This window comes from Ambystoma mexicanum, chromosome 2p (assembly GCF_040938575.1).
Source record: "Ambystoma mexicanum isolate Mex_15411 chromosome 2p, UKY_AmexF1_1, whole genome shotgun sequence".
Classification (NCBI taxonomy): domain Eukaryota; kingdom Metazoa; phylum Chordata; class Amphibia; order Caudata; family Ambystomatidae; genus Ambystoma; species Ambystoma mexicanum.
Window position 1 is genome coordinate 274,827,642 of NC_090923.1, and position 21,614 is coordinate 274,849,255.

At 42.4% G+C, this 21,614-nt stretch overlaps 1 protein-coding gene across 6 annotated transcripts in view; it reads right to left on the minus strand.

Moving 5' to 3' along the window:
- The window catches only part of LOC138566370 (inter-alpha-trypsin inhibitor heavy chain H4-like), a 1,003,937-nt gene extending 984,378 nt beyond the window's left edge, over nt 1–19,559 (minus strand). For all 6 annotated transcript variants that reach the window (XR_011301923.1, XM_069643539.1, XM_069643537.1 and 3 more), the window contains exon 1: nt 19,483–19,559. Coding sequence is in view for 5 of the 6 variants with exons in the window: in XM_069643539.1 (XP_069499640.1) it covers nt 19,483–19,557 (75 nt within the window). In the remaining variant the exon portion in view is untranslated. The remainder of the gene's footprint in view (nt 1–19,482) is intronic.
- Between the last annotated feature and the right edge of the window lie 2,055 nt (nt 19,560–21,614).

Here is a 21,614-nt window from a genome sequence, read left to right on the forward strand (position 1 = left end):
ACTTGAAGGATGTCTTAACCCATGCTAGGCTAAGCAAGAAGACGACGAGAACTGTATGGAATATGAGGGAAAACAGAGGACACCACCCACGCGGAACATGTTCTGTATGTAAACTGACAAAGACAATTAAATCATTTATGGTGGCAGACAAAGAGTGGGAATTTAAACACTTCTCGAACTGCAAGACGACAAACATGCTTTACATGATAGAATGTCCTTGTGGCTTGCGCTACGTAGGGAAAACTAAGAGGCAAATCAATAAAAGAATCAGAGAACACAGAGCCCTTAACACACACTGCCCCATTAGTCTCTCACTACATGGAGCACCAATATGGGCCTGATGATATGACAAGGTGGGTGATCGATAGAGTTATGAACACTGCCAATGTATTCAGTGCCCTCAATCACGAAGAAGCTTGGTGGATATTCAGGCTCAAATCCACCACCAGGGGTCTGAACGAAGCACAACCCACAGGCCCATTTAACTAAACAACCCTGTTTTCTTGGGCTTACTATATACCACCTAGGAAGCACAGACGCACTAGGACTAACAGAGGTGCCAACCACTATCCTCATCATCATGTAAAATGTTAGTTTAGTCGTTCTACATACATGGAACCCCCCCGTCCCTGCACTGTGCAGCCTGCATCAATTCATCACTGCTCAGCTGCTACAGATGACCTTTCACTACGTACAAACAACTATCCGCATTACAACGTGTTATGATAGTTGATTTGCTCTACCTATCTGTATAGCTCACTATTCCCCCAGAGTAGTCTTCACTAACCCTTCTTGCAGGGTTACCACAGATGTATGCATACAAAAAGTAAACTATATCTTTGCTCTTAATAACGCATGCATGACATACTGGCCCCCCAAGAGCATTAAACGTATTGATTTTGCCTTGTCCACAGCAGACGCCACTGGGTCGTCATGATGACACAACCTAATACTACCATGCATGCGCGGATCTAAGCCACCTACATTGCACACTGAACATGATAACTCACACAAAACATATAATCTTACTGTCCATTCCATTTTTAGATCTGTGGAGCGATTTCACAAACACCCTATTCACCTGTGTGGGACGCACTCCCAGTACACAGAACACCAGCTCCAGCTAGTGTTGCCATAGCAATCAGATACACTAGCCAACATGCATGCGCTCAGCATGACAATGAGAAACACTGCTCCTGCACGTCTGTGCAGTCTTAAGCAGCACAGCTTCATACGCTGATGAGGCATCCAGACAGCCCCAGCCTTATACAAACCATACGGACAGACGCTAATTGTACCTGTAGACACATTTTGCCCAGGTATGAGCCTCCACTGACAAGGAGGGATTGGTTTCGCACGGAATAGCACTTCTAGAGTTCCCTCCACACACCGTTCCTATTGTGGATACCTCTATTAGCAACCAAAATTAGGAAAAGTTGCAATATTTCATTTATCCATTAATGTATGTGATTACATGTGTTAGTTACAATGCTACCTACATTTGTGATACTGGAGTACACGTGCCACCCTATATGTTTATGATGGCCCTGCATACTAACTTTTGCCCGGTATACAGTTTGATGAGAGACTTTTATTATGTATGGTAACATTTCTGTATGTCAATGCACTACTGTTTGTGTTGTGTGAAAAACGATAAAATAATTGAATTTAAAAATGGTTTACAAACTAAATAATAAATGCTGTGTAAACCTGATCTAGAACTTTGTTTTTGTATTTGCATGTTGTTACCAGAAGTTACAGAGTCATCTATATTAAGGATGTGAACGGGCTAATTTATGGAAGCCCATACCAAAGAATTGGTCGCAAAACACGAAAAACATACATTAATTAATGTGAGTGAGTAAAGATATGTGGCAGGACACCCCATTTGTTTCATCATCTGTCCCTTCCCCTGACTGGCTGTTGGGTGGAAGTTCCATATATGGTATTATGGGGAAGTCCAGGCCAGACTGGCTGGGGCCTTCCCAATAACTGTATGTTGTGGGTAAACGCTTGGGGCGGGACATGGGTGAATGGAGTGTGTGACCAATATACATTTTATGGTATGGGTGTCTGGTTTCCGGTGTGTAACACAATGACTGAGGCAGGCCTGCCCGAAACTGGAATGAATGTAGTGTGGAGTGCTGAATGGCAGAGTGCTTGTCCCAATCCACATTCCTTGTTGTGAGTGTCTTGATGGAGAAGAATGGCCTGAATGCACTGTGAGCCTGATTGGCTGCCTGCCTGCTGAATGCCCTTCTGAATGATTGGTTGCCTGAGTGTGACCCAGCAGAGTGAATGAGAGACCGAATAGTATATCTGGGGAGCTCTCACTGATGGAAATCATTCAGAAGCTGAAGTCGAAACATGATGCTTGATCTTGAAGCCCAGCTGGAAGAAGAAGGCGTTGCTGCTGCTTTCCGTCGATGCAATCTGAAAGCTGTTGTGTCTCCAAGAACTGATCCAAGCGAGGACCTGGCTAGGAGTCCTCTTCCCGAGCTATGAGGGACCATTGTGCACTAGCTAACCTTCACCAAGGCTCCCTAGAAGTCAGCCTTCGAAAGACTGTTGACCAGAGACGGGGTCCGCCAAGGAATCTGAAGTGAATCGCCCGGACATCACGTCGGAAGACTGCTGTAACCGCTGGAATCCCATCAAAGTCATGTTGCCCAGAAGCGGGGAGAGCTTGACACCATGCTGCCAACGACCAGAGCCGCAATGCTCCATTCCTAAGAGACACTTTTGAAATAAAGGACTCCCTTGCTTATTACCTTCGACCGCTTTGTCCCACCAGAGAACGTCAAGGTCGCCGACGAACCAAGGAGAATCTGCCGGTGGGTTTCCCGCCACCCGAAGTCATCAAAGACGCTGACAAAGATCCCAAAGCCAGCCGTGGTCGAGTCTCGATCGCCGATGCCAGACATCGATGACCCGACGCCCCTGCTGGGCCTACGTTCTTCATTGACTTCTTGCGGCAACTAGCTATTGTCGTCGAGGTGCACTGCACGCCTCATCTTCTCAGGACGTCCATGACGATCATCGACGAGCACCGTAAGGACCTAAGCTGCTGCCTCAACGCCACTGTTCACCTTTTCTTCGCAGGATCTTGACGATCCGTGGTTCCTGCCTTAAAGGGAGTTCTCTCAAGAAGAATCTACCGACGACATGTCGACAAACACAGCTAAACCAGGTACATTGGGGTAGTAGATCCTTTGTAGAAGGAAATAAGACTCTATTAAACAATATATGGGCTGGGATTGTCAATATCTTATTTAGAGGTTGCCCAGGTGGGGGATCCTCACACAGAACTGTGTCCTGCAGTAGGGACCCAGTGTTCTGCCAATTGTTTAACCACTTGTTTTCCTCCCATATCTATTGTTAATACCTTTTGCTATTGATTTGTATGCCATTTGAAACTGTCTACAGTTGATGCATTTTAATGGAATCAAAGAGTAATTGTGGTACCACATAGAGATTGTATATATTTATCATTATAGAATTACCTGAGCACAAAGTGCGTTATTTTATGTGTAGATAATCAAAACCTTATTTATATAAAGAACCGTGTTTTCATTAACATAGTGTGTGGACATTCTTTTGTGGGTACTTGTGGACTACACTGTACTTAGGAACCAGCCCGCATCACTGCCTTGGTTTCTCGTCCATAGCTACCGAATAGAGAACCTTGGCTGGGGTGCTCTTTGCTTCTACTCTGCCATATAGAGGGCAAGAGTACAGATACCGCCCTCCAGTCCTTTACAATAAGATGCAAATTTGCACTTGCCATTGTGCAAGGGTTTTCTAATGTGGCCCCAATGCTTTTGCACCAGGGTAAAACGTTACCTCCCTACCTTACCACTTAACGTACCCATTTTCTACATTTACAGGTATTAAAGGACACCAATTGTAATTGTTATTTTATACCTGTGCAAGTGGCCTGCACACATGCTGTATACTTAGTTGAACTCATGATGCTATGTATGGAACTATGGATATCACAAGAGGTGGTTCTAGGGGCTCTTATGTCCTCTACTATTAACCTCCTTTGAAAAAACCATCACTTGATCTAGTACTCTCACAGAATTATGAGCCAATAGCTGGACTGCCGTGGCCGGCAAAAATCATAAAGAAGTTGGTTGCATCCCAATTCCAATACCACGTTCAAGAACAACAACACACAACACTACACTTACCGTCATCGCTTTCGTCATGTCCAGAGTAGATTACGTCAACAGCCTATACTTGGGTATGCCTGAACGACTTTTACAAAAACTACAACGCATACAAAATGCGGCAGCCAGACTGCTCCTCAAACTACCCCGTAGAGATAACATCACACCTGCGCTAAAAACACTACATTGGCTTCCATAAAGCAACAAATAAAATTCAAATCAATGTGCATCACGCACAAAGCAATACACAACCAAGGCGCAGAGTTCATGAGCGACAAATTACGCCTGCACCACCTAACAAGAATGCTCAGACCAAGTAACGACATCTGCCTGCAATCAAAACCCTACAACAAAAGAAAACTCAGAGGATCTTCTTTTTCTCACCTCGCACCAAAAACTTGGAACAACTTACCAAAGAACATACGTAACACAAGAAGCCACCTACTATTCAGGAAACTTCTCCAATCCTTGCTCTTCACTGCATAACTAGAAGTACGGTCACAGGGGCACACACATAGCTGAAACACTGATGAATGAAGATACCAATCCCGGATCCCACTAAGCAATCAACTACAAACAGAATACAAGAAAAACATTCTACGACATGCCAAACTACAATCTGAAAGATAGCTATGATAGGATGACACTAAAGACTGAAAACATAGTCAGACCAAAACAGAAGGACAAGGACGATTCGTCAAAAGCACCCTGGCCCCCGAAACATACCCAAGCTCCAACAGACCACCGTCAAATAGATAGTGAGGGAATAGGGGGTGGCCAATCCACAGCACCAACACCAGAGAGGGGGACTAGAAATACCCAATACCATTATACTAAGCTCAAATACAATACAGCCGGAAACACACTGCACTATCACCCACAATAGCTAGATGGTCAAGAAAGGAAAGTAGCAACTAAGTCTACCCATAGGAATACTAGTTAAATAGAACAGGATCTGCTAGAACAAGGGCATACAACTGACTAACCCAACTTTACATCTCTGCTTACCTAATTCACCCAAAGATTCACACAACCATCTCTCGCCCAGCAAACCGCAAGCACTTCACCACACTGCAACTACAACAAACAAACAACACATAAACCGCACCAACGGCACACAGGTCTTGCTCCGGTCTAAAACTCACACCAAAGCTCAGTGCACAATGGAAACCAAACTGAAGCTGCCAACAGCACACCACTTCTCTCACTCTCCTACTCCACTTTCTCCCGACTAAACTAACCTCGCCCGCCATCTTGTTTTACAGAGCCACCTGAGTGCCTGGGGACCATCTCCATTGATGACTGTGCGCAGTATAAATACCTTTAACATTTAACATTTAACATAACATCAACTTTTATACAACTTTCAATCTGGTTTTTGCCTAGCTATGCCACAGAGACAGCCTTAGTTGCATTGTGGAACAATATACTGCAAAACGATGATGAAGGCTCCTGCATGCTAATTATCATGCTGGATCTTTCAGCATCATTTTACACTGAAAACCATAACGTTGTCAAGGCTGACCACAGGGGTTTTCCTTGTCTCCCCTGCCCTTTAATGTTTATATTCATCCATTGATGTTTCTTTTACAAATGTGGTATTCTATATCATTTATATGCCAATGACACCCAATGCAATCTGCCAGATTCTATTGGATTTCATGAATGAAGTTTAATCGCTCTCAATAGATTGCAGCTTAATCCATCAAAGCACAGATTATTCCATCTGGTGCTAAATATGTACTATGTGACTGAACAAGGCATTCATCTCCAAACCAACTGTTGAATATCCCAATTTATTGTGAACCTGAGAATCTTGACTGTTATTGACAATGTAGCTTGGGCTGTGATTATTAGGTATGAGAGATAGTTAAGTCAATCTTTTTTAGGCTTCACCTATTATGAATTGTACTGCCCTACAGTCCCTGTAGCGATTACTCACTTGTGGTTGGTGCCATAGTTAACTCTAGGCGGATTAAACTAATTCCATCCTGGCTGGCTGGTATTCCACAATGACAGCCTTCTCACCTCCAGGAAGCACAAAATGCCAGTTAGGTTTATTTTTCCTTTTCCGCAATCATACCCAATTTCTCTGCTGCATAGATTTCTTCGCTGGTTAAGCAGAGGGTTTAATTTAAAGTTCTGTCCCTGGTTTTGGAATGCTTGCATGCACAGCACCACAATATCTGTCTGACAGGATTTAGGCATGCCAACCTCTTTTCCCTGCTCACCTACATATGGTGGTTGTTCACTACCTCATGTGAGGGGTCAGAAATGTGAGGCGGACAACTTTGTGAATATTTCCAAAAGATGCCATTTTGTTAACTCAAAGGTTGGATAAACGCCTCACCATCCCTACCCTGACGAGGTTTTCCCTGCCTAAACTTAAACTAAATGAAACACTCTAACAAACGGTTATTGTACCTCAAACTTGTACATACAACAACTCATGAAGGTAATGTATAGCAGTTCAAAGACAACCAATATAACAGTTATGTTATGTTATGTTCACAGCCTGATGACTGCCTCGCCTTATAATCTGAGTGAATTCCCCTTCCCCAGATTCAAGCAGGATTCTTTTCAACAGTTCCAAAAGGATAAGGAAATCCTGTCATGTAATAAAGTTCCGAAATAGTTCTTTATATTCCAACTTGACAACAAAAGTTCCAATACAGTTCTGTTTGTTCCAACTTAAATTCAACCAACAGGTCAACATTGTTCAGCAAGGTTTTCCTGTTTCCACTTGTGACAAAGAGCTCAACACAACTTCTTTACATCAACCAAGAATACTTCCATAGTTCATTAGAATCAACAGAAATGTCTTTCTCAGGATAATTCTGCAACAGTTCACAAAACACTTGTTTTAACGATTGTAGATGATTCTGTAGCAGTGCACAGCAATATTAATTTGTCAGGATGATTCTGTAACAGTTCACTAAAACACCTTGGCGGTTCTACCACTTCTTCTTTAAGACTTTTCACCACACCACAGTACTTCAAAGACTTCCATGTGGTCCACTCACCACTGCAAGGCTTACTACCACAATGTTCTGTGCTGTGGTGTACTTTCCTACCAGGACAGAATAAAACTACTAACTACAAGAACTTCTGTGGTGATTGTTAGCTTCCAACAAGTTAGCAATTTCTCTTTATTCACACCTTCAAGTTGAAGTATTTCTCCAGTATATCTCCAGGGGAAACTAGAAACACAGTTTTTCTGTTTGTTACACTCTTGTGATTGCCATGCTTGGTACGGAAGTCTAGCTCAGGGGCAATGTGTTTTTGTCTTCGAAGCAAGGTTTGAATCCCAGTCCACACTTAGAAACTGCTTGCTGGTGAAAGCATGTTACAACATAACAATTATAATTATACTTCTGAATACCTTCTGTTAAAAGGACAGCCCTCATGCCACTCTTGTTTCCTCACTTCCTCATTAACCAAATGCTGACAATGGTTCTCTCTCACTCTTACACTTCTTTGGTTTTGGCAATGTGGGTTTAAGCAAGTTGATCATATGACCTATTTTACATATGGACACTATGTTTTATAAATAATTGGATTCTTAATTGTCCCCTCTTGGCTTTGGCAATGTTGGCTGTTCCTGACTTGCTTTGCTAGGTTTCTCATTTGGCTTTTGAAATAGCTTGTATTGATTTCTTGTAGTATTGCCCTCTTGTTGCGGCCTTTTATTCAGACCAACTTTCCCCTCTTTACATCAGCTTTGTTTTTAACTGGATTATTAATTAACTTTACATTAGTTCGGTATTCAAAATTAAGATTTGTTTTGCTCCTTTATTCTCTTTATATTAGATCCATACTCAGGGCACCCTGGCTTGGCCAGTGAGCGATCATGTAGCGCCCTGGTGTCACAATTCAACAGTTAACCTACCGGGTCTGGTGTGCATGTCGGCTCGTTTTGCTGCCTCCAGGTCTTCTGCTGCTTTGCGTGGCATGGCAACCTTCTTCCTTCGGTCCCCTGCGGCAACGCCACTCGGAAAAGGAGCGTTCTGTGCCCCTGAGGCTCTATGTTGCTCCCCTGCCACCAGAGCCCTTCTTAATCCGGGGAAAGCTTTCAAAGTGTATGCTTCCCACCGCTCGACCTCTGCACTTCTGGTCTTCAGGGGGAAAGCTTTGCATTCCAACGCTTCCGGCTGTGTGACTTCGGCAATCGAGGTATCCAAAGGAAGAGGCCCTCTTAAGACCAGCAATTGATCGACACAAAACAGTGATCCCGGTGTCTCTGCTATCCTCCAGACACTGCATCGGCTTCTACTGCAACATGGAGAAAACATAACTGCTCCACCTCCTGCTGCTACTCTCCATGGCCTGCACCTGAGGGGGACTTTTATGCCTCCCAGTATCCATGTAGGTGTGTGTCATTATCACTAATAGGCTGCAACTTGCAGTTTCATGACTCTGCAGCCCTCTTCTTCATCCCCGTACTTTGTGAATCATGGGACTCAGAGTCCACAATAATAAAATCATGTTTTCTAATGAAAGGATCAACACCATGTTAATTTATTTCCTTATTTATATTCCCTAAAGGAGTACTATAAGGATTTAATGAATGAAGAATGATGAAGATTTCGTTTTTAAAGGGGAATTATGAATTTCAGCTTCTAGGTTTTGTCATATTTAAGGTATCTTTAAGACTCCCCTGGAGTTCATAGGAGTTGTAATCTCTATGGGGGTCCATGGCTTTAAAAGGGCTTTTCTTCCTTTGATATTGATATTTTATTTTTATCGCACTCATACACAAGTGTTTCAGAGTGTGACAAGGCAAGGGAATGGAACTGGGCAGAACAAAACAACGATCTTACTAGGCCCAGTGGCATTGAGAATGCACAAGTGCATGGGAGAGGGCTAGGGGAAAAGTGCATGGAAGGGGGAGAAAAGGAGAGTGCGGAGCAGAGGAGGAACATAAATAATAATAAATAAAATTAATAAATAATAAAGCCAACAAACAATGGTAGTGCAGCCAACAAATGGCAAGTGCTGGGTTTAAAGCAGCAGGCAGGGTAGGTCTGATAAGTGCATAACTGGTTATTCTTGTTTTCACCCACATTGAGATAGTTAGCTTGGTAAAGTAAAAGCTCTCTCTAACAACCGGCCATTAAATATTTCAGTATCCCTAATACTTGATTCCTTGAGGAAGCTAGATACAGTGGCTCATCTATGACATGTTGCACTACATATAGTCCCATCAGTGATGCTTGGAGGAAAAGTGTGCTGAAGAATTGGTCAACTATTCAATTGAATGATTTCCAACCAATCAAACTTAGGTTTGATTTTAAATAAAATAAGTACCTAAAACAGATGTTGGTCCATACACATAACTACAGACCACCAGATGATGTAACCTTGACAAGCCTATGGGGCCTATTGGCAGTGGCAGACCACTACAGTTGTGGTACTGCTCTGTTTGTGGTTTAACAAAAACATGAAACATGTGATGCTAAACAAGACCCTCTTGGTGTTCAGAGATTTCACCAATTGCAAGACAACCTGGACAGTATGCAATCAGGTGTCCCTATGAGCTCCTATATGTAGGTAAGACCAGAAGAGGGGTAAGACAGTGAATTTGCGAACACAAGTCTTCCATAAAGAATACAATCCCGGACAAGCCAATGGTGGAACACATCTGTAGAAAAAATCACAACCGCACTGATATGTTCTGGTTTATTGCACAAACTGTAAAACCTAACATAAGAGTGGAAACAGAGATTTGTCTCTAAGAAGATTAGAGCACAAATGGATTCATGAACTGGACAGTGTTGATAATCGCCTGAACACGAATATTGAATGCTTTTTTTTAAAATACATCCCCAAATGGGTTATGCATGAGCCACAACATAAACAATGCCTGTGACATCACCTAAGCAAGGTATGGCCCACCACACTCATAGCAAATGTGAACGTTTAATAATTTCTGCAATGAGAGTCAGAGCGTGTACTATTTACCACACCATCAGTTAACTGGTGAGTGGAAAGATAAGAAAAAGAACGACATTGCTTTCTGTATTTAAATGTCACATTGCACAGTGGTTTATAACAGCAAGACGGAAAATAAATTCATTAAAAGTGAATCAAATGAATAGAGAACCATCATCTCTAAATAAAACAACAACAAAAAACACATCATTATATGTGGAGTTATATCTTTAGCACTGGCTGGAACATTTTCGTCGATGGTGCCTTGCATAGACATGCAGCAGAAAGCATGTGACCGAGGGGATTTAACATGGTCACCAAGCAACCATCCACACACAGAAAAAATTTGAGATGGTCCGCCACTGGAGGAAAGCGCCCTGAGTGTGCTTGTATAAAAAGTAAGTCATGCGAATGAGGGAGAAATCCTGCATGCATGCAATGAATTGTTAACCACATTATGAAGCGCCAACTACGAAACAATTGATATCATGAAATACAACTAAATTAGAGTTTATGCAATAGGCCCCAATCACGAATATAATCAATATAATCTTTCGCCACATTATCAAGTGGCAACCGAGAAACAATCAATATTATGAAATAGAACTCAAATGGCCCAAACGTACTAAGCGCAAGCTATGGGTATAACCAACCCGTAGGTGATCCGAGCATAGTCAATAAGCAGGATGAATGAAAAGGGATAACGAAAGTGGTTGTTTGTCAACATGCCGAATACAGAAATAAACAGACACTGGTGAGACGCACTGGTGTTTTGGTTGATGGCATGACTAGGTTTGGAACCCTCATGCCCATCACACACAGTGCAACTCATAGGAATCAGACCAGTGTTGTGTTATCTAGAATTGACAACTAGGACAAGGAGGCGACATGACAGTGGCATCTGGGTGCTGCACATTTGATTTAGTGCCTCATCTGTAGTTTTAGTGAACATGTGGCAAAAACTATAGTCTGGAACAGACTAATACGTTTATGATAATGTAAAAATTCAGACAAGCCATGAAGCAAGACTAAAGTTATTGCAGTGTACTAATTGGGAATGAGCCCACACAATGGGTTGAATTAGGTACCAAATAGTTTTAGATTTTGTTATCAAACAAAATAAATAAGGCAAAATGAAGCAAAGACTTGCCACTGAAAAACATATATGCACGCACTTATGCCATTTAGGTGATGAAGTACATGGATGGGTTCTTTTTGAATACCTGTAGTAGTGTGAAAATCAGATGCTACTGAAAAAGCTTTAGAAGAAATAAAGAGCAGAAAGGTAATTTCAAACCGAATTGAAAATGCTGTGCAATATTTTGAGGCATTGGAAAAGTATTCCTTAAATATTAAAGTTGAGGTGAAATCAGTAACTTGTCAGAAATAAAAAGTAAAATTCATGTTGTTCTCCCATAGAGACTGCAATGATATTCAGGAAAAATTTGCAGCAACAAAGATACATTCTTACTCCCCTTTATAGGGAACAGGGTTAGTGTTAAGCTTCTGGATGCCATTTTGACACAGTGTAAAATCACCATCGTGAATCTCCTACTGATTTTTACTTTTCAATGTTTTTTAGTGATCCAATGAAGTAGGCAAGGGACCTAATGATTTGTTCATGGTGTTTATAGAATCAACTGTTTGTAACGCTCACCTGATTCCCGTAGAGGCGCCGGTCTTGACTGGGCGTATACCGTATCTTCACAGGTGATGTGTAACACACGGCTGGCTCTTTGGGCTGGACCTCTGTGCACTGTATGTCTGACTCGAAGGGTAAGATGTCTTAGGTAAGTGAACGCCGTGCTCTCCATCTGCCTCGAGGCAGGGTGCTGTAACCAGTTTCTTTACTGGATAAGGGGAGCAGGCCTCTTGACTTCAGAGAACTGCTGTCCGTCGTTTACTGCACGAACGGTAAGTTTCGAGTAATTCTAATGTCTTTAAAGTCTTTAGTAATGATGTCTCTTGTTTTGCAGGGTTCCGGCGATGGCGGATGACGGGCTGAAGTGAGTTGAAGATGGTGCCCGTGTGATGAATAGAAGCGCCTGGAAGCACGTAAGTAAGCGCTTGTTGCCTGCTTCACGATGCGCTCTAACTGTCTTTTTATTTTGCAGGTACAAGTTCGGAGCGGCTGCAGGGTGCCGGAATACCCACTGGGTTAGATGTGGAAAGGAGTAATGGCACGTGAGTATTAAAGTTCCCCAATGTCTTTAAACGCACCTTGTTTTGTCTTTCAGATGCGGGATGCAGCGCCGAAGGCCTCCGGAGCGTGCAGAGAGTTGGTAAGCTTTTGTCTTTCAGATGCCGGAATGCAGTATGAAGACCTCCGGAGCGCACGAAGAGTAGGTAAGCCTTTGTCTTTCAGATGCCGGAATGCAGCGCGAGGCGTTGGTGACAGCCGATGGACCAGGTAAGTGAAGAGCTGTCACTGAAGACCGTAATGCTAACCTGTTCTTTCTTGTCTTTATAGGTGTTGCTGAAGACTGGATTCAGGATGGTAAGCCTTTTTCCTTAGGCCAGGATCAGATGCAGAAGACACGATGAGCGTTCTGCTGCTGAGGATGCAGAATAACGCAAAGCAAGATTCATCCATCGGGTGTGGTTTAAATAGCCTCCTGTAGTGCTTAGGTCTCTCCTTCCACGGCCACGCCTAGGTAAGAAAAGAGTTCCTGCTTTCCAGAAGAGTTCCAGTGTTCTGAATCTAGGGAGTGGCTCCTGCCCCACCCAACAGGAAAAGTAGTTCCAAACAGAAGAGGATCTGAGGCTCAACTGGCAGGCAAGTAAGCAGCATGGTCTGCTGCAGGTAAGTCCACCCAAGCATTATGAGCCCGGCGCTTCCAGCGCTGGGACTGGGCATATTTATGAGCCTGGTGCCACTGGCGCCAGGACTGGGTTCAAAAGGTCCCAATTGGGACTGGTTGGCACTCGGAACCTGGGTTATGGATCTGCTTCCAAGGGAGTTGGGAAAACCCTGACCTTTTGGAAGCAGAGATCATGACACTGTTGTCCTGACGAAGGCCTATTTATTTATCTACAAAATTGTGGTAGATGAACAGATTTTGTCATAAAGGGCCGAAATGCATGAGTGTCGACATTGTCTTTTATCCAATCAATATTTCGAAATTATTTGATCTTGAGGGAAGTTGAAAGATATGATGTTACAGAAAAGGACTTTAAAATTTGAATGGTTTGTACAAATCTATGATATTGATATAAATAATCACACCTGATGTCAACAAAATCGTTCAAAGTCAAGTTTTGAAGTATCATACGCCCTGTCGATACTTCTGATAGCAAGCATTAACATCTTTTGTACTGTATAAAAAAGCGCTTGTACTCACCCACCTTTTTGCACAGCGTGTATATGAATGAATGTATTGCGGTGTTTTATAATAAATAAATCAGAAGAAATGTATATGTGTTGGATAAACAAAAAATATTAAATTGACATATATTGTTCTACAACAAATGTTTTTAGTTTTCAATATACAGCAATAGGAGGAAAAAAGCTGTAAGGTTCGCGAGTTTACTATTTTTTAATTTTTTTTAGAAGAGGAGGAGAGGGTAGTGTGTGTTTACTGTTGTTTTTCTTACATAAACCTACTGACATATGTATAGGAAGTGTGATGAATACTTGGATGTCGTCACTTCTCCCCGAGGGGGAGCCCATGCCCCTGAGGCGAGGGAGGTGAGGCCGCTACCTGAGAGTCCCGATGGGGGTGGTATCGGTGGGAGGATCTCATGGGTAGAGACCCCTCCTCTAGGGACAAGGACAAACATTCAAGGGAGATGCAGGACTCTGGGAAGAGAGCCACCCAACCAACAGGAGAGGCCGTCCAGCTTGGGAAGTTCAACAAGAGGATGCCAAGGAAGCCGCAAGCAACCCGCTCCCCAAGCCCAGAGGCAGGAGAGGGGTACCCTTGTCCCCTTGGCACAGAACTACTCCAGGAGAGAGCTGGAGGCTAAAGAATAGTGGTATGACCCGAAGCAGGTGGACCAGATGCCCAGAGACGGATGCTGTGGTCGTCAGCAATATCCTGCCGCAGAGCCACGCTGTATCCCTCAAAGCAGAGAAGTGCAGCCGTACCAAGACTCGCTGCCCCACAGAGATCAAGTGAAGAGTTCCCGGGAAACAGGAAATAGGAGAAGAAGGACATCTGGATGGGGACCCATCGTGAGAGCCATAGTTAAGAGTGAGAAAGAGTGAATCAGGAATCATCTTCCTTGGCACAGTGGTTGGTTGCAGACCCCAATTCAGAATAAGAGTGAGAAAGAGTGCAATAGGAATCATATTCCTTGGCACAGTGGTTGGTCGTGGACCACAATTGAGAATAAGAGTGAGAAAGAGTGCATCAGGAATCATCTTCCTCAACACAGTGGTTGGTCACAGACCACTCAAAGTAAATATTGAAAGAGAGCCCATTGAAAGTTGTTTTCTTTGTGGCAGTACCTGGCAGGAGAGTGAACCAGGTCAGCCAAAAACAAGCCACAGAGCAGTATGGGTCTGGGACCCACACCCAAAACAGAGGTTTACAAACCCCATCGCTGTAATTGGCCGGAGAGTACACCAAGTACTCCTGGAGGAAGAAGAGAAACCAGGATCTGGGATCCTCATCACAATTGTGCCTTTGGGTGCTAAGAAAGGCCATGGCGAGGGGGAATTTCCCCCTGGTGCTGTGAACTGGGAAAGCAAATCCAAAGAAGGCCATGAGAAGGGAGTCATTATCCTGGCAAACCTACAAGGAGTTATAAAGTATTGAACTTTGTGATTCAGAGTATTGGAGGATCTGCATCCTTTTCTGTTTATTTATGAAGTGCTAGAATCAGGGGAAGGGATCCATTCCCACTGCTGAAGAACCAGCAGGGGGAGTGCACCTACTCCAGGAGAAGGGAGTCATTCTCCTGGACTTAGAAGTTTGGTGCAACTGTTTAGTTTAGTTATAAGTGTAAGGGACAGAGATAAGGATATTTTGACACAAGACAGCGGTCTCTTTAAGTTAATAAGACATCCTGACAGACCCATTAGCACTTTAATTGAGTCAGGGAAACCCCTCATAAAGATAGGAATAGGTAGGTTTTTTGCTTTATTTTAGTTTCACATAAAAGTCTACATTAATCACTATGCCACCTGTGTGTCAGTATCCTCCTTCTGCACCCTTACAATTAATTAAAGCTCAAGTACATTTTTCTGATCAGTCTGAACTGATGGGTCTGTCGTAGATTGATGTCTAAAAGTCAACTTCAAACTAAGATAATAGAATCTGTTATTGTTTGTGTTCTCCGCGGGTAACAGTCTTCTCTAATGATGCTCTCTACTCCAGATATCTGCACCAGATATTTGTCAACTTTCAATAATAGAAATGTCCGGTCTATCGAATAGAAGATGTTTGGTAGAGAATTCTATCAATATTTTCTAATCATTAATTCATGAGTGAATGAGCATTGTTCAACACAATGTGAATTTGTTTTAATTTACTCATCCCTCACCAATATGTTATGGCTTGGAATCAAGGTGTGATATGATGTGGTACTTTAGAAGGGGTTGTAGATTTTGCTATGAGTTTTGGAGTGCAGAACTGACATGATAATATTGGGATAGGAGAATGGTTTGAAACAATGGTTTGAAGTATATCTACCACAAGAAATCGCAATACTTTTTAAACAGATGGTCCTAGTAGTTCTAAAATTATAATCAGGCATTGGTACATAACAAATAGCCCGAATATAAACACGTGGCTGATGGAAAGAACGTTTGTGTTACATTGAGCACGAACTGTTAACTAATTTACAATTAGGTGTACCTTAATTGCAATGTTATTTATGTATTTCAGTGTGCTCTTTGATCTGAATTTACAGGCTACCCCATTTTATTTTGGTTGTCTCTTGTGGTATTTTCCTACTCACTCGATCCACTCATACCTTTGTCTCTATTTTGATGCATAGGTAAATCAATACATTTGATGGATTGCATAACATGTATATTTAATATTTTGAATGGAAGAAACGTTTATTTGGAAATAAGTTTTGATATTTTTAACTTTCCACCTACATTAATTTCCATTCAGATTTCTATAAGGAGAAATAAACATTAGGTATGCCAACTTCCTTTTGGTGGATATATTATGGATGATATGTGTCATAAATGCTCAAACATCTGAAATTAACAAATGAAAATAATAGTATTAATAGGTCTGTGAATTGTCTGGGCTTAACCATTTGCAACCAAAACAGTGCACATTAAACTAAAGGGAGCTTATGTCTAGATTTCACATCCTATGGTCTGCAATGCCAATGATATCGGGTGATCCAGCTGTTGCATCATAAATATCAATGCATTCTTGAGTAACAGACTTGAATTCCTCCAGCCAAAAATGAGATTAAGTTCATAAGAGTTTCATAGGATGACCCCAAGTGCATTAGTGGGCTTTCCTAGCCATGGAAGAGGTTTACGAGTAGAGGACTTAATAACAAAAAAGGGAACTGTAGTCGAAGCCTGGAGGTAACTGCAAGTGCTCCCATCCCTATAGAAAGGCCAGTAGAGGCTGCAGACTGCAGGTGGGACCATTTAGTTTCTAGCCACATGAGCTGAAGACAAGCAAATGAGTGAAGAGGAACACGTAACCTTAGACAGGGTAGCAGATTACTGGTGTTTCTAGGCATCGAGGACTCAACAGAATTCTTAGCAGAGGTTGTGAATATTGGTGGAGTAAGCAATGGCAGCAGGCTCATGGATGAAAAGGAATGCAGGACACTGAAGGGGGGAGTTGAGGGAAAGGAATGGTGTAGTATTGTAAGTGGTGACATGGACAGACAAAGGGCTCAGGGCCGTCTTATATTAGACAAGGGCTGCACCTTTATGCCAACAGAGTGCACTGGCCTCCTTTCGCCTTCTGCAGCAAGTGGCCGAGGTCCACTGGGCTTACAAATTGCCAGGGTTCCATCATTGTGGAGCTAACCTACAGATATCAACAAAATGCAGAGCATAAATCCCAAGAGGCCCCATTTGAGCATCGGAGTGCTAAGCTCTCCAAACAGCGCTTGGCAGATTTGCCACTTTCTTACTTCCTTCAACCCCTACATCCCAAGAGCTCTAAAGATCGCAGCCACATCATAGTTTCTTGCTGAATGCTAACCTCATGGTTTGCCAAAGCATCCTTTGATCAGAGTAAGTGAGACTAGATTAAAATGGCTAATGCTTTCTGCCTCCAAGGTCATATATTTGCAGTAAACGCTCTTGTCTAAGTGATCACCAGCAGTACAAGTAACTGCAATTAGAAATTTAGTGCATTGCACATTCCTTGCTTTTACGTTTTGATGCTCTTTCCATGTGTTATGCAGTTATATTGCCAACTAGTAAACTTTAACTGGTTCCGGTTCTGGTGTAATAGGTGAAGGAGGACAAAAGCAGGGAAAGAAGGTGGGAGTCTCCACACTCTCCACATTCATTGATCTCTGCTACAGCAGGACTCTTAGGCTACCTGTTGCTATTGTACCCTGGATTAATTGCAGTGGTGAGTCCTGAGGTGTGCTTTGGGTCAGAGTGGCATTGCATGGGTGTGGAACCAGTGTTGTACTAAGGCACAGCACATGAGCAGAAATACATCCAGAACACAACAGTAGGAGGTTCATCCGGCTTAGAGGTGTGGATCTGCCTCATGAGGACTGCATTGTGATGACTGAAGAGGGTAATTTATGGGATGTTATGGGGTACAGATATGGTGATCCTCCCTGTATGGCCCCTCTTTTCTCCCGTCACCTCCTTCACCACCACCCCATCACTGGCAGGCCTCCAAATGGACGTCCTGATTGTTTTTCAGCATTGCATCAATCTATCAGTGTGCGGTGGTGTTGACCCTTTGTGGGATCTGTGAGCAGCTCGCTGATGGCCTCTGTCTGCAGTTTGTGTGATCTCCTTCTCTGAGTTCAATCCCCATGAGTTTGCACTGTGCCACACACCAATTCTACTTGGAGGTCGCCCAAAAACCAGTCTAAACAGGGAATATCTATACCCCCGCAAGGGCTCGTGAATTTTACAACTAGAGTAGACTCCATCAAATAACACATACGAGGCATGGACAGGTCAAACAGCTGGCTAGCCTTGGCCCAACACCCTGGACCAGGTTACCTCCAGATCCAAGAGTTACAAAACACCACCTACATTTAGAAATGCTACCTGCCCACTCGCTTCCTTCATGTGTCATACTTAGATGGATTGTTGGGTGTAGGACGTGTATCACACTTAGATGCAGTGTTAGGGGTAGGAAATGTATCACACATATATGGATTGTTCAGGGTAAGAAATGTATCACACTTAGATGGATTGTTGAGGGTAGGAAATGTACCACACTTAGATGGATTGTTGGGGGTAGGAAATGCATCACACTTAGATGGATTGTTGGGGGTAGGAAATGTGTTGCTCCTAACTAACCATACTAATAACTCACCATTCTGTATACCCTCAAACTCTGAACTAAACACAACCACACCATAAACTACACGCACTTCGCAACTTCCAATACGAAACCATACCATACACAATCATACCTCAACACCACATGACCGCTACCAGCTAAAAATGCACCTGTGCTCAGTGACCAGTTTCTCCGACGAGAAGCTGCCAAGAGCGCATGAAAGCTCTCTTGCTCTTCTCCCTCCCCATCCCTCTAACATACCCCCAGCCCTCCTTCCATTGCAGATCTGCCAGAGCGCCAAGAGACCGAGCAAATGGCAAGAGTGCATGGTACAACATCCATTACCATTTTGGCCGCTCCCCCCACTTTTCCATTGCTCCTACACACCTTCCACCTGCCGGTGTCTCTTTTGGTGCTGGAAGACATTTAAGCACACAATCAATCGGCAATAAATAAATAAATGGTACCAAGTGTGCTTGTCCCAAATAGAATGTCTCATCAACAAAATAAATTGTGCTCCCCTTGCTATGCCACCTAAGCATTGTTTACACACACTACATACATAGTGGGTAGACATAGTGCACATAAAGGTCAGGCATTATTGAGTGGAATGTACCCAATATTCACTACATTTCAAACTAAAAAGACAACTAATACTGTTTAAGTTGGATCACAGCACTGATTGAATATATAAAAGAAATTATTTTACAACATCAATGTATAAATGCTGGCATTTTGTTATTACAAAGGTTTGACAATATTTATAATCGACATTGGTTAGGACAGTTTGATCAGGTTAAGTATTTTCAATGCAATGTATCATTTTAGGAAGCATAACATACTGCAATGCACTCTGCTGTGCTACAGTAACACAGGCATATTGTTTTAGAACTGTGTAAGGGTTGATATATACACCCTTTTCGGACATAGGCATAAAAACACAGAATTTGTAAAGAGAGACTGAATACCTCAAGAGTAGCAGCATTGTCTGGCCAGAGAACAGATGTGAATAACAGGAGTAAACCAAGCGCTTGTCCTTCCATTTTCAAATGTGAATTTCTTTCAACAAATTCGACCTTTTGTAGAATAAATTAATCAGTAACTTTAAGGTAGAAATACAGTTTAAATATTAATCCTGTTATTTGCAGGGGCCCCTTTTGCTCACTCTGCTCATCAAACAGTATGTTGGATGCTCTGAAGTTCAGTGGTTAATCCTGTGTCAGGGTTATTGTTAACCGTTCTCTTGATTGCAGCCAAATGCCCAATGTTGTCAGTGAGTTGTCAAAGCATGTACTTTTTTTATTTTGACTGCTTTCGGTGAGCTTGCCTTTCTGTTGGAATAGTAAATGTATCTGACTAATCCTAATGTCTCAGTCTGGTATAGGAGGTAATTAGGGAGATAATTCATGATTCATTAATCAATGAACTGCAAATTGTGATGTTTATTTATATTATATACTGAGATGTTTATATATTATATGCTGAAAAATATACGTTGGACACACTCTCAATATATATATATATATATATATATATTCAATGAAAAAACTTTGTTAAGGGAACGTTATGGTTAAGTTGCACTAATAAAAACCTTTGCCATTCACTGAAAAAACTTTGTTAAAGGGACGTTATGGTTAAGTTGGACATATAAATTCAATATAAAAACTTTGTTAAGGGGATGTTATGGTTACAAGTAAAAATGAAAAACCCCAGAAATTCTGTAGTCATGGTAAGCTAAGCAACCATAACTTGTGCCACCACCGTGCACTGCTAAGACTAACACCCAGGACATCAAAGATGACATCACAAATGTCATTGATGACATCACTGATCCATCCTCCGTTCCAGGGACTGGAATGGTGGATACTGGCCCTGCAGCCCAAGTTATCAGCCCAAGTGAAGCAAGGGTGGATAACGAGGTCTCTGGACCATTATACCCCCATTCCAGCCCCTGTAATGGGGGATGAAAGCCTTTAGCACCCTAGGTTCCCAAAGCGGGAATCCGGGGTGCTAAAAAAAAGGATTTTTCTTCCGGTGTAGGAAGTAAAATCCTTTTCCAAGATGGCCACCATGGAAAGGGAAGGGAGGGTCCCGTACAGGGCCCCTCTTCACTTTCCATGGCAGCCTGCATAAGGCAAAAAGAGAACTCTATGACCATATTACCACAAGCACATTTTTCTTCCTTTTCAAATCTATCCCAATTTCGAATAACTTTACCCCAAAGCGCACTCCAGGCGAGAGGCAATCTCCAATATGTTGAGTCAGAAAGATTAAAAAAAAAACTCAAATCATAATAAATTGCAAGCTTTTTATTGTTAAAAAGCATTTGTCAAAACAGCTGGACAGCAAAACACAAACAACATAAGCAGGACGCCATTGGTCAAATCCTGCTACACATGACGTGTTTCGCGCTCCACTCAGTGTAGTATCTCACAGGTAGGAAGGTAACACTGAGACAAATAAAATCAGAGTCTCATCGATGAACTGTGCCAAATGCTCTAGCAGTGACCCACATAAAGTCACAGGAAGAAAATAAATCGTAGGAATAGTATAACTTGAATGAACCAAAAATGTAACCAAGTCATCTTCAACTAAGACTTTTTCCACCCACTTAGCACAGAGAGAAACCAAATCAAAATGTATTTCAGAAAATGGATTAGATGGCAGCTCAGAGTAGCACAGGCGATCTCGTAATTGTCTATTGGCTTCTCATACGTAGTCACTTTGATTTTCAATTATGATGTTAGAGCCTTTATTGGCCGGTTTAATTACAATATTGGACAGATTTTGTAATTCCACAATTGCTAAACGTTGGGCAGCAGTTACATTTTGTTTAAGGCCAACAGTTCGCTAACGTAATGATCTTAGATCATGCACACACCGATCATGGAAGGCCTCAATACAACCCCCCACTGAAAACTGCGGGTTAAATCTTGATTTGTTTTTTAATTTGGTGTGAACATCCCAATTAGGATTGATGTCAAAATCAGATAGGTCAAGGTGAGAAGTGTCAAAGGAAACATCAAGCCAAATTGACTAATGATGGAACATCTGAAATGCACAGATTGGTGTGTTCTGGTCGTACTTGAGATGGTTTTAT